At 42.8% G+C, this 17,914-nt stretch overlaps 1 protein-coding gene across 1 annotated transcript in view; it reads left to right on the forward strand.

Moving 5' to 3' along the window:
• LOC129700667 (adhesion G-protein coupled receptor D2) overlaps nt 1-16,105 on the forward strand; it is a 311,685-nt gene extending 295,580 nt beyond the window's left edge. The window contains exon 25 of the mRNA XM_055641248.1: nt 14,501-16,105. Within this exon, the coding sequence (XP_055497223.1) occupies nt 14,501-14,650 (150 nt within the window). The 3' untranslated portion in view covers nt 14,651-16,105. The remainder of the gene's footprint in view (nt 1-14,500) is intronic.
• Nucleotides 16,106-17,914: the final 1,809 nt, after the last annotated feature.

Genomic DNA, 17,914 nt, shown 5'->3' on the forward strand with positions numbered 1-17,914 from the left:
TCTATGTTTCTATGACCCGGGTTCGATCCTGACTCGGGGTGCTGTCTGTACGGAGTTTTACGTTCTCCCCGTGACCATGTGGGTTTTCTCCGGGATCTCCGGTTTGCTCCCACACTACAAAGACACACAGGCTTGTAGGCTAATTGGCTTGGTGTATAAAGATTAAAATTGGCTTGGTGTGAAGTGTAAAATTGTCCCCAGTGTGTGTAGAATAGTATTAATGTGTGGCGATCGATGGCCAGTACAGACACGATGGGCCGAAGGGCCTGTATCTCTAAACTAAACTAAACTACATTATTTCATGATTGCAAAATAACATTAATTGAATGAGAAACACTTACTATAAAAGGTGTAAGTAGGAATAATTGTAGGAATAATTAAATATCTGGCACATTTGGCGTGATTGTACGTATGTACGGATGATCTGACTGGATAGCAGGCAAACAAAGTTTTTCCTTGTATCTCGGTGAACGTTACAATCATAAACCAACAGCGATACATCACACACATCCTATCAATGAAGACATGTTTTAGTTAATGGTGTTTACAGCAGAAGAGGTTTCCCTTTTTGTGTCCATTTGACCATATATTTTGTGCAGGTCAGAAAATCAATGCAAATATAGATTTATAAAAATGAAGGATCATTTAGCTTTCTCACAGTTTATCTCGAGTGCACGATATTGAGGCCTGTGAACCAATGGTATAATTCTCACGGCTCAGAGGTCGTCAGGCAATAAAGCTGCATTGTTAGTTTTATTTTTCACTTGTTTGAGCTTTAGATTGATGACGAGCAACACAAGCAGGTCCAGGGTGTCCTTTCTACTTTGGCCTCAGGTTATAAGGTTTCACAATATTTACCTTTCAACGGCAACTTCAAAACCTGGATCCCACCCCTGCGTCCAAGCAGGCCACTCTACTCCAGCCCTGCTCCCAATGCTCACAAACACCTTGACCTATTGAAAAGCCCTTGTGCATTCCCAGGGACTGAAGTTGGTCCCAGATGTGAAGCCCAGTCTGGGAGAGTTCTCTGTGAATGTGCTCCCCAGACCATATCACATTACAATGCTGCTGTGATCACACTGTACATTGGTGAATTTGGGCATCTCCCCAAACACATTCACATTGATTAGTGGCACCTGCTGCACTGACACCCTGCTGCATTTCCCTAAAAAGCATCAATACAGCTCTTTAATGAAATAGTTCCCAGCTTCTGGTGTAATCGAGTCATACAGCGTGGAAACAGGCCCTTCAGCACGACTTGTCCACACCAACCAACATGCCCCATGCACCAGGGACTAACTCTACAGAACGTTTTTCCTTCCATTATTTATTATGTAAAAGAATATGTGTGTTATGATTGTGTTTATAATTTGTTTGGTTGTTTTGTTGTTTGTCATTTGCACAAAAGTCCGCGAGCATTGTCACTTTCATTTCACTGCACATCTCGTATGTGTATGTGACAAATAAATTTGACTTGACTTGACTTGACTCTACACTAGTCTCACCTGCCTGGTGGAGGGTGGTGGAGGCAGATTCTCTGGATGCTTTCAAGAGAGAGCTAGATAGGGCTCTTAAAAATAGCGGGGTCAGGGGATATGGGGAGAAGGCAGGAATGGGGTACTGATTGGAGATGATCAGCCATGATCACATTGAATGGCGGTGCTGGCTCGAAGGGCCAAATGGCCTACTCCTGCACATATTGTCTATAGCCTGCATTTGGCCCCTATCCCTCTAAACCTGTCCTATCCATGTACCTGTCTAAATGTTTTCTAAATGGTGCGATAGTCCCTGCCGCAAATACCTCCTCCAGCAGCTCGTTCTATACACCTACCACCCTTTGTGTAAAAAAATAATAAACCTCTCAGATTCCTATTAAATCTTCCCCCTCCCCCTCTCCCTCCCCCCCACCCTCACCTTAAACCTATGTCCTCTGGTTCTTGATTTCCCCACTCAGGGCATGAGAATCTGTGTGTTTACCTGATCGATCCCCCATGATTTTTTACTCCTCTATAGGATCACCCCTCATTTTCCTGTGCTCCAAGGAATGGAGACCTCGGCTGCTCAACCTCTCCCTAAAGCTCAGACCCTCCAGTCCTGGCCGCGATCTCGTAAATCTTCTCTGCACCCTTTCCAACTTGAAAACATCTTTCCTATAACACGGCGCCCCGAACTGAACGCAATCCTGCAAACGTGGCCTCACCAATGTCTTATATAACTTGACCTCCCAACTTCTAACATGCCCAATATTATATTTGCAAAGAAAGCAAACTCGGTTGAGGTGTTGATGAATGGCAACTGGCGGGTGCAGAGAAGGTTGATTCCAATGGGAAGGAGTGGATATGTTGCACCTGCCTCAGTATAAGCAGCCTGGCAAAGGGGAAATTTAGGGTTGCCAACTATCCTGTATTAGCCGGGTCATCCCGTACATTGGGCTAAATCGGTTTGTCCCATAGGGGACTGCCCTTGTTCCTTATTTGACTGCTACTACTGGGGCCGAGTCTCCTCAGATCCTGGTGAACTTCTACCGCTGCACCATCGAGAGCATCCTTACCAACTGCATCACAGTATGGTATGGCAACTGCTCTGTCTCCGACCGGAAGGCATTGCTGAGGGTGGTGAAAATTGCCCAACGCATCACCGGTTCCTCGCTCCCCTCCATTGAGTCTGTTCAAAGCAAGCGTTGTCTGCGGAGGGCGCTCAGCATCGCCAAGGACTGCTCTCACCCCAACCATGGACTGTTTACCCTCCTACCATCCGGGAGGCGCTACAGGTCTCTCCGTTGCCGAACCAGCAGGTCGAGGAACAGCTTCTTCCCGGCGGCTGTCACTCTACTCAACAACGTACCTCGGTGACTGCCAATCACCACCCCCCCCCGGACACTTATTATTATTTATTCAAATCATTTGCTATGTCGCTCTTCCAGGGAGATGCTAAATGCATTTCGTTGTCTCTGTAATGTACACTGACAATGACAATTAAAATTGAATCTGAATCTGAATCTGACTCAGCAGTCTGAAGAAGGGTTTCGACCCGAAATGTTGCCTATTCCTTTCGCTCCAAAGATGCTGCCGCTCCCACTGAGTTTCTCCAGCACTTTTGTCTATCTCCATCACAGTTCCAACTTTGACCTTAGATATTCAGAGGTAACTTTGAATATCTGACCCAAAGTTATAGCCGACCAATGCACTCATGTTAAATTCCCATGTATGCTGTTTATACACAGTTGTTTCTTTAAGGACCTGGATCAAGGTTTGTGTTGCACTACAAGTGTATACATTCATCAGAGGAATAGATTGGGTAGATGCAGCACAGAGTCTCTTGCCCAGAGTAGGTGAATCGAGGACCAGAGGTCATAGGTTCAAGGTGAGGGAGGAAAGTTTTAATAAGAATCTGAGGGGTAACTGTTTCACATAAAGGGTGGTGAGTGTATGGAACAAGCTGCCAGAGGAGGTAGCTGAGGCAGGGACTACCCCAATGATAGGCAGGTACATGGATGGTAAGGTTTAGAGAGATATGGGCCAAATGCAAGCAAGTGGGACTAGTGTAGCTGGGACATGTTGGCCTGTGTGGGCAACTTTGGCCAAAGGGTCTGTTTCCACATTGTATCACACCGTGATTCCAAGACTGCAGTCTGAATGTGGACATTGGCAATTGTAACTTTCAGGAGGATGCTTTAGAATGTTGCTACAGATCTTGATTCCATTTTTAGACAGTGACTCATTTGTGCAAAGACTTTTTTTGAAGCCGTTGGAATCTTTTTTGAAGTCGTCCATGAGAGCATAAGACATAGGAGCAGAATTAGGTCATTTGGTCCATCAGGTCTGCTCTACCATTCGATTATGGCTGATCTCCGTTTTGTTGTCATGTATATTGAGGTACAGTGAAAAGCTTTTGTTGTGTGCTAACCAGTCAGCAGAAAGACAATACATGATTACAATGGTGCCATTTACAGTGTGCTATAGGAATAGATAGTTGTACAGAGCCCTAGTGAGACCACACCTGGAGTATTGTGTGCAGTTTTGGTCTCCTAATTTGAGGAAGGACATTCTTGCTATTGAGGGAGTGCAGCGTAGGTTTACAAGGTTAATTCCCGGGATGGCGGGACTGTCATGCTGAGAGAATGGAGCAGCTGGGCTTGTACACTCTGGAGTTTAGAAGGATGAGAGGGTAACTCATTGAAACATATAAGATTGTTAAGAGTTTGGACACGCTAGAGGCAGGAAACATGTTCCCGATGTTGGGGGAGTCCAGAACCAGGGGCCACAGTTTAAGAATAAGGGGTACGCAATTTAGAATGGAGACGAGGAAAGACTTTTTCTCACAGAGAGTGGTGAGTCTGTGGAATTCTCTGCCTGCTTGGAGGCAGGTTCTCTGGATACTTTCAAGAGAGAGCTAGATAGGGCTCTTAAAAATAGCGGAATCAAGGGATATGGGGAGAAGGCAGGAACGGGGTACTGATTGTGGATGATCAGCCATGATCACATTGAATGGCGGTGTGCTGGCTCGAAGGGTAGAATGGCCGACTCCTGCACCTATTGTCTATTGTCTAAAGATTTAGAGTGCGGAGCGATTCTACTATGTGTTTGTAGATCTCCCTTTTGCAACCCTATTCTCCTGTCTTCTCCCCATAACCTTAAACTCCCATGGGATGCATGACTGTCAGGAAATCGTTTTGTAATGTGATTTTTTTTTTGTTAATAATTAATTCATTGAACAAATACATCGATGAAGGAGTTTGCTTTCTTATATCTGCAGTTTATAAAGTATAAATGTGAACAGAATTTCTGATTAGTTTGTATACATAATGTTCTGTTTGATTGTTGAGGTTCCCCTGACTTGAGCACTTGTACCAATCCCCTTGCTTTAACATGGATCATTTTTTATTGTAAAAATAGTGAGCGTACTTGTGTTAAATTCCTGTGGTGCCATTTTTGGAGAGATTGGTTTAGTTTAGAGGTATAGCACGGGAACAGGCCCTTTGGCCCACCGAGTCCGCACCGACCAGCGATCCCTGCACACTATTACTATCCCACACACACACACTAGGGGGGACAATTTTACAATCATACCAAGCCAATCAATCTACAAACCTGTACGTCTTTGGAGTGCGGGAGAAAACAGAAGCACCAGGCGAAAACCCACGCGGGTCGCGGGGGAACGTACAAACTCCGTACAGACAGCACCCGTAGTCGGGATCGAACCTGGGTCTCTGGCGCTGTGAGGCAGCAACTCCAACGCTGTGCCACCTTGCCGCCCTTTTGACTGGTGTCCTAAAACTTGAGTTTATTTTATTTTGTTTTTAATATTTTTTATTATTTTATACAATTTTTTCACAAAACAAACAAAATAAAATAAAAAAAAAAAAACTGAAAAAGACAACAGGAAAAAAAAAGGAGGGAAAAAAAAATAATTATAATTTAAAAAAAAATAATAATAAAACAAAGCCGCCAGACATAACAGTATTGGTACAATCCACATGGTGCTACACAGTCATGCATTGCAAAAGCAGAAGTAAAGGTCACAGGACTACATCACTGCAGATAATATGAAATTATGAAATTATTGGACTTTGAGATGGTTGATAAATGGTCCCCAAACACTTAAAAAGTTGTTTGGTACCTTGGAGTTGTAGAAGCGTATCCTTTCCATCTGTATGATTATTATCATTTCATTGAGCCATTTTTCGAAGCAGGGGGGTGTAGATGATTTCCAGTCTGTTAGGATCATTTTCTTGGCTGCCACCATACCAAGCATCAGTGCTTGTTGTTCTTCAGACGTGAAGTACAAAGCAGTCTCTGAGCATCCAAAAAGTGCCAGTTCTGGATCAGGGAGAATATCTTTTCCATAGACCCCAGAAAACCAATTAAATATTTTAGACCAGTATCTTTGTATATGAGGACAGAGCCAGAAAATATGTGTTAAAGAACCATCTGCACTTTTGCATCTGTCACATAATGGAGAAATAGCAGGGTAGATTCGATGTAATTTGGTCTTTGAGTAATGGAGTCTGTGGATGACTTTAAACTGAATCAGTTTATACCTGACATTGATCGAACAAGTTTGGATTCTGGTCAGACCTTCATTCCAAGTGTCGTCAGACACCTCGAAATTCAGCTCAGTAGACCAGGCTTCTTTCAGATGGGTAGTGGATACAGAGGTGGTGAATAGACTCACAAAGCGAGATATTAGATGTTTGGAGTCTGGAGGAAGCTGCAGGAGCTCATAGAGTGGGCAACTGTCAGGCATGGTTTGAAAATTTGCAATTTGATCTTTAACATTGTGCCTAATTTGGAGATAGCAAAAAAAATGAGAGTTGGAAAGGTTAAATTTTGATTTCAGCTGATTAAACGAAGCAAACTTTTTGTCAATATATAGGTCTCTGAGGGTCGCAAGGCCCTTGTCCCTCCAGACAGCAAACACCCCATCTGTCTGTGATGGCAAAAAGGAGTGGTTGTGACATATGGGGGTGTAAATAGAGACATTTGACAATGTACTGAAACTTCTTATCTGATTCGAATAGAATTTCTTAAAATGAAGTTCTCACCAACCAACTTATGTGGGGATTCTGTTTTGGAAAAAAGCAAAGTACAGAGGGAGGAATTTTTCACTGCTGTGTTTTCAATGTTTAGCCACAAAGGGGTATTATTATTATTATCCAGAGGTTCATCTGGGAATCCCCATTGCCAGTACATCAGAGCTCTAGCATTGACTGCCTAAATATAGGAAGGCCCATGCCTCCCTCATTTTTTGGCGTTTGAAGATGTGCCTTTGATATACGGTGGGCTTTATAGCCCCAAATGAATGGAAGGATAGTGGAGTCCAATTTTTAAAAAAATGATGAAGTAAGAAAAATTGGAAGATTTTGGCTTAAATATATGAATCTAGGAAGAGACACCATCTTGATAGCGTTAATACACCCCACTATAGACAAGGGTAAAATCCTCCATTTCTCTATGTTCAGTTTTAACTTTGTAATCATATCAGCATAGTTGAGTTTGAATATAAGTTTGGGGTTTAGGGGTATTTTGAGTCCTAGATATGTAAAATGGTCATATACTATCTTAAATGGTAGAGCCTCAAGAAAATCTGAATCTATATTGTCTGATAAAGGCATGAACTCGCTCTTACTCCAGTTGACTGTGTATCCAGAAAGCTTGCCAAATGATTTAATAAAATCTAACAAGGGAAGAACAGAGGTTTCTGGATCGGAGAGATATAGTAATGTGTCATCGGCGTAAAGCCCCACACGACTTTCCACATTCCCCTGATGTTTGGGTGACTCCTGATACCTATTGCGAGGGGCTCCAGAGCAATATCAAAGAGTAAGGGGGACAGAGTTTATTTTATAAATACATGGGGTGCGGGGAAGATGTCAGTTACTTTAAGGGTTCATACGGTGTCAGCTAATGGATGCACATTTCTAAGTGCTTTGTAATGGCACTGAAAGGTATAGAGCAAGTCTCTGCGAATGGATTAGTTACCAATGCCACTGAGAATTAATTCAATGCTACAACCTGAAACAAATGAATGCGTAAGTGTTTTGCTCGCTTGCATGGGAAGAATTAACCTTGAGACAGCTCTCTCCCACATCGAACAAACACAGGCGGAAGAGGAATGCTGCAGGGGCAGTGTGCAAACAACCAGTAAAAATGCACCAGGTTACGTTAGGGATGCACCTCCTAAGTTTCCCGCACAAGGGCAGTAAATTACTGGAGAGAGATCCAGGCATTCTGTCTCCTACTGCTCTGCTTTAGACGACGTTAGATTTCAATTAAATGTTAGGTCTGAAGAAGTTCCTCAACCCGAAACGTCACCCATTCCTTCTCTCCAGAGATGCTGCCTGTCCCGCTGAGTTACTCCTATTAAATCTCTTCAATTAAATGTTAAATGTGGGTTAGATTCACACGATGGGCAATTTGCTTTTCAAAAGGGCTCGTATCCTCAGGCACTGCCTTCATTAAGGCTCTGGAAAGTGTCTCCTTGTTGCACTTTGTGTTAATCCTAATGTGTATTTAGATCTGCCCAGCCTATGTTCTTGTTCATTACCAGGCTGTCGACTATGAGGGGTGTTTGCGAGGAGCAGGAGGGCTTGTTGGAGTGAGTGATGCAGCTGTGACAGGTTGCTGACAGGTAGTCACGGGTGTTTATCATGAGAAGAAGCAGTGTGAATCTGGTGGGAGTGCAAACCAATGCTCAGCCGTACTCCCTTTGATCACACTCTGTTAAACTTTGTGCCACACATCTCAGCACTCAGCTGTTTAAGCTGAGTTGCTCTGTTACTCAGAGTAACTCAGCGGGACAAGCAGCATCTCTGGAGAGAAGGAATGGGAGACCTTTCGAGTCGAGACCCTTCTTCAGTCCCTAGAAAGGTCACGACCCGAAACGTCACCCATTCCTTCTATGCAGAGAGGCTGCCTGTCCAATATAAAGCAGCATCTGCAATTCCTTCCTACATGGCACTTGTCAGGCATGGCATGCATGCTACACTATTTTTATTATTTTTTTATATATAAATTTTCTTGAGCAATAAAACAAATGGTCACAGATTATGTTGCCATATCCAAGCTCATTTTTTCCAAATGTACATATCAAAACGGAACATTTGAGTATTATACAAACAATATGGACGGGTATGTTTATAAAAACAACATTGAAAAATAATAATAAATCAATAATTTTGCAGTTCCGTGCAATGATTCTTTATGGAGACTCTTGTTTCTAAAGCTTCTATCTCTCTTCTTCTAAGTGTTCGGCAGGGACTAGAAGGGCTGAGTGGCCTGTTTCCATGTTGTAATTGTTATATGGTTATATCCCTTACTCATAATTTCATTAAAATGGACAGTTTAGAGTGTAGGTAGGTTTGTGTTACGTGTCAATATTCTTCTGTGCAAGCAATGACATAAATGGTTGCCAGATATTATTAAATTAGTTGACTCTATCCTTTACATAGAAACATAGAAATTAGGTGCAGGAGTAGGCCATTCGGCCCTTCGAGCCTGCACCGCCATTCAATATGATCATGGCTGATCATCCAACTCAGTATCCCGTACCTGCCTTCTCTCCATACCCTCTGATGACCTTGGCCACAAGGGCCACATCTAACTCCCTCTTAAATATAGCATATCTTATTTAGAACATATCTTATTCCTTCTAAATGCATTGTACCAGTCAAGACATGAAGCCACATTCTGAATTGAGAGCTGTTGTTTTTTTCCCATGACATGAGCAGTAGTTTCTTTGCCGTGATGAGACAGTAGGAGAGGAATTGTCGTTGAGCAGTTGCGAGTTGTCTTGATGTTTCAGATACCCCAAAGATGATTAATAAGGGTTTAATGGGATGTTAAGAGTGTCTGAGATATTCTTAAATATATCAGACCAGAAAGAGGTGAGTTTAGGGCACCATACAAAGTTATGACAAAGAGTAGCATCTGAGGAGTGACATTTATCACGTCGGAGAAACATTTGGATATATACTGTGTATTTTTGCCTTGGAGTAGTGAAGTCCATGTATAATTTTGAACTGTATGAGGCATTGTTTGAGCACCTATGTATAAGTTTGAGGCTTTCCTCCCATATTTCATCTGGTATTTGCACATTTATGTCTTTTCCCAATTGATCTTACACTTGCTAGAGGATGTAGAGGTTATTGATAGGACATCACACATATAGGAGATGGATTTGTCTTGATATGGTGATGTTTTAAGGCAGTCATCTATTTGAGACTGCCTCTCAACTTCAAATCCCGACATGCTTTCGTATATAATCCTTGATTTGCTAGTATCTGAAGAAGTTACTATTTGGGAGTTCAACTTTCTTTCGTAACTGTGTAAAGGTGGCAAATGTACCATCGATATATAGGTCTCTGACACTGTGCATTCCTAATTCACTCCATGTAGAGAAAGTCTTATCTAAAATAGATAGCTTGAATGTGGGATTGTTTGCTATGGGCAAAGCGAGAAGATATAGGTTTAAGTTCAAAATGGGTTCTGGTTTGCTTCCATACACGTATCAAATTGTGCATAACAGGATTAAATACATAATATGATAGGAGCTAGTAGGATGGTAGCTATTGAGTATGGGTGACAATCTCCTTGTTCTACTTTTAGCCAATTCGGAGGGATATTTGAGGTGGCCAGCCAGAAAGGAAAGGACTTAATGGCGGAGGCCCAGTAATATAATCTGAAATTTGGAAGAGCAAGCCCGCCCTTAGTTTTTGATTTGTAGAACTGATTTTTGTTTATCCTCTGAGTTTTGTAATTCACCAAGAAAGGTATTATTATCTAATCTAATCTCTTAAAAATGTTTTTGTAAGAGAAATAGGAATGTTCTGAATTGGTATTTACTGGCCTCTTTCTGCTATTCCTTTATACGCTCTGATTTGACTCTTGTCCACCTTCATGGAATCAGAGTCGTACAGCACAGAAACAGGCCCTTCAGCCCACCCTGTTCATGCTGATCAAGATGAGATTCTTGGCAAATCCCATCTTCCTACATTTAGCCCGTATCCTCTATTCCCTTCCTATCCATATGTCCAATCGCCTTTTAACAGTCGTAATTGTATCCATGTCTATAGCTTCCTCTGGCAGCTTATTCCAGATACTGGCTACCCTCTAAGATTCAAAGTGAAAAAATTACCCCTGAGGTCACTCTTAAATCTCTCCATCCTCACCTTAAGCCTAAGCGCTCAAGTTTTAGAATACCCTGGGAAATAAACAATAGACAATAGACAATAGGTGTAGGAGTAGGCCATTTGGCCCTTTGAGTCCCACCGCCATTCAATGTGATCATGGCTGATCATCCCCAATCAGTACCCCGTTCCTGCCTTCTCCCCGTATCCCCCGACTCCGCTATCTTTAAGAGCTCTGTCTAGCTCTCTCTTGAAAGTATCTAGAACCTGCCTCTACTGCCTTCTGTGGCAGAGAATTCCACAGACTCACAACTCTCTGTGACATTAACATGCTGAAAAATGACCGAGAGTGAAAAAAGGTCGCCATGGAAAAAAGTCGTTATTTTTTTTACTCGTAGGTTTGGTCGAGGTAGGTCATAGTAGGTCGTAATGCTATCGTAGGTAATCGAAGTCAATGGGAGTTAATCAAAGGTAGTCGAAGGTAGTCGAAGGTAAAGCTCATAGAGCAACGAAAGGGAAGTAAACCGACCGGTAATGTTAAATGCCCGCTAAACTTTATTAAACGTTGGCTGGCTTCTTATAAAGTGTCTCCCCCCCTTCTCTCCCCTTCTCGCCCCCCCCCCTCTCAAAAGGACTTACCGTACACTGTGCCAGCCGTCTTTTACCTTCCTGTTCATCGCGGGTGTGAATTTCACACAGCGTTCCCCTGCTGTCCCTGGCCCCCCAACGTGTGTGTGTGTGTGTGTGTGTGTGTGTGTGTGTGTGTGTGTGTGTGTGTGTGTGTGTGTGTGTGTGTGTGTGTGTGTGTGTGTGTGTGTGTGTGTGCGTGTGTGTGCGTGCGTGTGCATGCGTGTGTGTGTGTGTGCGTGTGCGTGTGCGTGTGCGTGAGTGTGTGCGTGTGTGTGTGTGCGTGTGTGTGTGTGCGTGTGTGTGTGTGTGTGTGTGTGTGTGTGCGCACACGGTTGATCTGGCTCGCGGTTTCATCGCTGACGGTCGATCCAGCTCGAGGTTTTTCAAGCGAGCTTGAAGGTCGTTGAAAAGTCACATCAGTGGGACAGGCCCTTTATCGTAATCATGTGTTGTCTTTCCGCTGACTGGTTAGCATATAACAAGAAGCTTTTCACTGCACCTCGGTACACGTGACAAGAAACTAAACTAAACTGTACACCCTTGACTTGATCATGTCAAGCAAGTCTTCCACTTCAGTAAGAGCAGGCCAACCTCCCCTGAACATGGAGACCTTGGAGGTAGGAGTATAGATCAGCAATCGCCCTCAGCCCGCTCCTTGGGTTGGTGAGATCAAGGCTAATCTAGGAGCAACACCACTCCAGATTCTGCTGCATAAGTATTCAAAGCCTCTGCTTCTAGCAGAGAGAATGATATTTCAAGACAAGGGTGTTTTATTGTCATATGTCCCGAAACTGACATATGTCGGAAATGGACCATTCCTCATTTGTAAAGTTGTGACCGCTGTCTCTTGATTCTTCCATGTAGGTCCTCTGTACATCCACCCCACTGAGAGCTCTCAGGATCATGCATGTTTCAACTCCATCTCCCTCTCCTAAATTCTGGTGCCTCTCACATAAACTTGACGATAGACACAAAATGCAAGAGTAACTTAGCATCTCTGGAGAGAAGGAATGGGTGAGAGATCTCCACCCGAAACGTCACCCATTCCTTCTCTCCAGAGTCCCAATCCAAAATGTCACCCATTCCTTTTCTCTAGAGATGCTGCCTGTCCTCTGACTTACTCCAGCATTTTGTGTCTATCTTTGGTTTAAACCAGCATCTGTTAACCCTCCTACCTTCCGGTAAGCGCTACCGCAGCATGCGGAGCAAAACCACCAGATTCAAAAACAGCTTTTTCCCTCAGGCCATCAGACTACTCAACACACTTAAGAAAATTCCATGAACAATATCCAAACAAAGACAACAAACTGTGAAAATAACTTTGGCTCAATGTCTCCAGTACGAAATTAGCACTTTTTCTATATTGCACCTTTCATTGTTGCACCCTTTTTAAAATACCTCAACGTTTTTGCTACATTTTGGCATACTGTGAATATTTTAATATTTTAAATAATGTATGTCTATTGTCTATATTTATTGGTATGTTGTCTGTCTGTGTTTTTAATATTACTTGCACATTTGGAGTATGGGGAAACGTAATTTCGATCCTCTGTGTAACTACTGTTGCATAATTGAATTGACAATAAAGTTTACTTTGAACTTGAACTTTGAACTTTGAACATCTGCAGTTTCTTGCTACTCAAACAGAGCACAGCTCAGTAATTGGAGATTGGTGCTAAACGTACTGGAAGGACTGTTAGAGAAGAGGTCTAATCATTGGTCACAAGTCATGAAGAACAAAGGCAGTTGGGTGCTGAGGTGAATAAGATACCATGGGCACCAGTGGAGCAGAGGGTAAGATCATATAAAGTACTGGAGTAACTCAGCTGGTCAGGCAGCATCTGTGGAGAACATGGATAGGTGACGTTTCACAGAGTGCTGGAGTAACTCAGCGGGTCAGGCAGCATCTGTGGAGAACATGGATAGGTGACGTTTTGGGTGCGGGCCCCTTCTTCGGACTGGTGTTGGAGAATACAGTAATATAAACCAGCATCTGCACTTCCTTGTTTCTCTGCCGACACCTTGGACACAGGCGTGAGTGGTCTGAGCTTCCCAGGTAGGTTCGTGTTCACGCCAGGAAGTGTCGGAGCTCTCACCAAGTTGGCAACGAGCATGTGCACCAGGACTCAGGAAATGGAGGAGTTTCGGCCCACATATCAGGGCTTTGTGCAAAGCAGAGGTTTTAAAAAGACCGAAGAAAAAAGGACAGATAACCTGAGAATTGAGTTCACGCTGAAGCCACCTTTAAAAGGATGACATCTTTTATTTAGTTGTTCTATTTTTTTTTGTCAATGTACTGCTTGGGCTTTCGATTGTAGGTAGCCTTGAATCTTTTATGTTGTGTCTGTACAATTTAAATACCACGGGAGGGTTTTGTGCCTGAAGAGGCTGAATTGTGTATTTGTATTTTGAATCTGACAGATTGGTTTTGTAAAGCCTGACCATTGTTCTGTTAATTAATGGGATGTTGGGAAATGTTGTGGTTGGGCAGCGAAGATTGTTACTATTGAAAGGATGGAAAAAATATAAAGCTTTCATCGATGCATTCTAAAGAACTTCTCAAAATGCTCTGAATGTATTTTTTATAGAAACATCGAAAATAGGTGCCAGGAGTAGGCCATTCGGCCCATCGAGCCAGCACCTCCATTCAATATGATCATGGCTGAAGATCCAAAATCAGAAACCCATTCTGGCTTTTTCTTTTCTTTATATTGGCATTTGATGTAAACCACATTACAGCATCTAAATATTTTTCTCTTCAATAGAACTTACTTTGTGGCCGTTATCATTTTATAAAAAGCCGCAGCATATGGAAGAGATTGAAAATGGGCTTTTTATATAAACAGAATAATTTTAGTCTGCTTCAATTCGTTTTTCAAACATTATTCCCAAAACATATATTTTTTGCAGGACGCTGTCAAATAATATTAATAATAATTTATTTAGCATTCATTTAACGGGTGGGAATTTTGTGAGCATTCGGAGAAACCCAGACAACATGGGAATAAATGTGATATTTGCCATTGAGTTCTTGTGTTAAGGATTTTCTGTCAAGCAGGTGGAAACTCTCAGAATAACGCAAACCAATTAAAAGGGATTTGAAAGTCGCCACCAAGACAACAGATCACTCATCCGTGATGCTTTTGAAAGATAGTAATAGTTTCCGGGACATTTGAGCTCTTAAAGAGGAAGAAATGCTGCTCCTTGTCTTAATTCAACACCTTTTGTTTATTCTCCCCGCAGGGCTGCAAAGCTGCCGACCCACTTGCCAGAGGACAGGAGAACAAGGAAGATGTTTGCAGCCTGCACGTTCCTCTGGAGCTGGAGGACCACTCTTGCCTCTCGCTGAATGTCACGGCTATAAAGCAAGTTGGCAGCTTGTATCTGGACTGATTAAATCAAGATGACAGGGTGTCCTTCTGACTTGTGTTATGCACAAGGTTGGGAAGTAACGGTGCTGCAGCGGAACCTTGGTGTGCGGTGCCGAATGCTCTTGAGTGTCTTTAAGAACTCTGGTAAAACAGATTGATGATGGGCGTTCTGTCATCATTAATACTCCGGCACTCTCTGCCACCTAAACAATTGCTATCCTTCATAAGACCAAGGAGGTTAGTCTCCAGTTTAACTGTGTTCCACTTGACTAAAACACATCAGACCAACAACAATCCTTAGGGAAATGGCATTTTTGAGTTTTTACTGTGAAACAGCGTTAGCAACTATTATTTATTGCTCTTTATCTTATATCTGGAACGTGACTCCTGACTGAAATAATTACTCCAGTTGAAAGTAGCAAAAGTAACGATTGTGTGAGTTGTAGTTATTAACACTTGTAGTAAAAACCGATGGTCAAAGTCATACAATATAAAGAGCAACACGACCTGACGTAGCAACCAATTCTTAAACACCATGCATGTAACTATCTTCAATATTAATCAGAGATTGTCACTCTGCATAGTAACTGGACCTTGGTATTACTCTGTATCTGTTTTACCAAATATTAAACATTATTCGTCAATAATCACAAAAGGATGGACTAATTCTTGTTGGAAATGCACAAATCTGAGGTGCTGCATGTAGCACTAGTTTTATCATTTGATAATACGATAAGCTAATATTATCAGATACACAAAGGAATCTGAATGCTACAAATATGTTTTCGTTAGAACCTGCAGGATTTACCACTGAGATCCAATTTGTGAAGAAGAAATGTTGCCATGCCCATGATGTATCGATATTTGAGACACGTGAAATTAATTGTCGTCATTTGCTTTTTTATAGTGGTTAAAATCTATCATAACAATTGTAATTATGATAGATTAACAGAGGAACATAACTCAAAGGACTTTAAATTCTCCAGGCTGTGGTGAGATTTACAGCTTGTCACATTATTGTCACTTTCTACATGACATGCATTTAAAATGGATTGCATCTGTTATGAATATATTGTAATGGATCACGTGTGTGTGACCCTCGATTTTGTTCTGCAGTGAGTGAAATCATTTGTCTATGTAGCATTGAAATAATCCTGGAGTTTCACCATCAACTCACTAGAGGTACTTTTGTACAGAAGTAGTCTAAAAGTTTTAAAGCATAATTCATTCTACATGGGTTTTCATGCTGTTAACTATTCCATAGAGTTACTTGATGTGTCACGGGCTTCAAAAGATAACATGCACAAATGTATCTTTATTCAGAACGATATCGTTAATTAGAAACTGGCCTTGAAACCTTAGAAAGCTTGAATTATAATAAGTATCCTAGTGCTAAAACTTGCTGATTAACTGCAGGACAGAGAGATGTGGGTTAATGTTAGATGGTAAATTATGAATACACTTGTTCCTTTGTAGCCATTGAAGGGATAATGCAGAGTGTCTCATTTCAACAGTCTCCTGATGCATTAGCTCACAAATTCTTTATTCGTAGAGTCAGATTCAGATTCCGATTCAATTTTAATTGTCATTGTCAGTGTACAGTACAGAGACAACGAAATGCATTGTCATAGAGTGATACAGCGTGGAAGGAAACAGGCCCTTCGGCCCAACTTGCCCCACATGTCTCAGCTACACTGGTCCCACTTGCCCGCGTTTGGCCCATATCCAAACCTGTCCTATGTAAGTACCCGTCTAACTGTTTCATAAACGTTGCGATAGTCCCTGCTGCAACTACCTCCTCTGGCAGCTTGTTCCATACATAGCAATCAGTATGCAGTGAAACTCCAAGTGCTGGAGGAACTCAGCGGGTCAGGCTGATGCTTGAGGCCAGAGATGGCCTTTGTTTCTCTTTCAGATACTGAGTAGCCCATTCACTTCAGCTACTTCTCTTTCCACTTGAGTCGTAGAGTGATACAGCGTGGAAACAGGCCCTTCGGCCCAACTTGCCTACACCGGCCAATATGTCCCAGTTACACTAGCCCCACCTGCCCGCGTTTGGTCCATATCCCACCAAACATGGGCAGAAATCGCTTTTATCAAATGGGGGGGGTGGGGGGATACAATGAGGTCTGACATTTAGGATAGGGGTCGGCAACCCACGGCCGGATCCGGCCCTTAACCCAAAATCATCTGGCCCGCAGGCATATTTTATTTCAATTAGTTTTCGCGACCTGATAATTGCAGGGCACGCAGACAATCTGGGCGCTACAACGAGACCTGCCAGCTGACCTGGGTGCTACAGCCAGTCCCGGGGCAGATGAGCTGACGTGGGCCCAACAGCTAGTCCCGTGCTGCTAGATTCTAGGAGCTGGCGGCTTCCAACTGGAATCGACCAGAGCCTGTCGATTGACCATCACGGAGCTGGCTGACCTCGGAGGCTGTGGTGGTGGTTTTACTGCAACATGTTTCATAAAACATGGGGGGGTTTGTCCCCCACCTCCCAAAACATGGGGGGGCGGGGGGACAAACAAGATGTCCCTGTCCCCCCGAGGATTTTCAAAACCTGCCCTATCCATTGTTAGTTTATGAGGTACCCAGCATTTGCCACATGTTTTAAACCTCTGCTCAATATTTTGGTCTCAGAAATAAGGTAAGTTCCAGAATATTTACAGATGGACTAAAGTATGTTTAACTGTACTTCACAGAAGTACTTAACATCATGAAAGGCATCGATAGGGTGGACAGTCAGAATCTTTTTCTCAGGGTGGGAAAATTAAATACTAGAGGGCATAGCTTTAAGGTACGAGGGGGGGGCGAGTTTTCATATTCCACAAAGTGGTGGGTGCCTGGGACACGCTGTCAAGGGTGATGGTGGAGGCAGATACAACAGTGGTGTTTAGATAGGCACGTGGATATGCAGGCAATGGAAGGATATGGATTATGTATGGGCAGAGAATGCCAGTTTGTCTTGGCTTCATGTTTGGCGCAGACATTTTAGCCCAAAGAGCCTGTTCGTGTGCTGTACTTAGCTATGTTCTGTGTGCAACAGGTAAGACAGCACCGGAGAACTTGTTCGTAATGTTTAGGATATCAAACATAGAAAATAGAAACATAGAAAATAGGTGCAGGAGGAGGCCATTCGGCCCTTCGAGCCAGCACGCCATTCATTGTGATCATGGCTGATCATCCACAATCAGTAACCCGTGCCTGCCTTCTCCCCATATCCCTTGATTCCACTAGCCCCGAGAGCTCTATGTAACTCTCTTTTAAATCCATCCAGTGACTT

Source organism: Leucoraja erinacea, chromosome 10 (assembly GCF_028641065.1).
Source record: "Leucoraja erinacea ecotype New England chromosome 10, Leri_hhj_1, whole genome shotgun sequence".
Classification (NCBI taxonomy): domain Eukaryota; kingdom Metazoa; phylum Chordata; class Chondrichthyes; order Rajiformes; family Rajidae; genus Leucoraja; species Leucoraja erinaceus.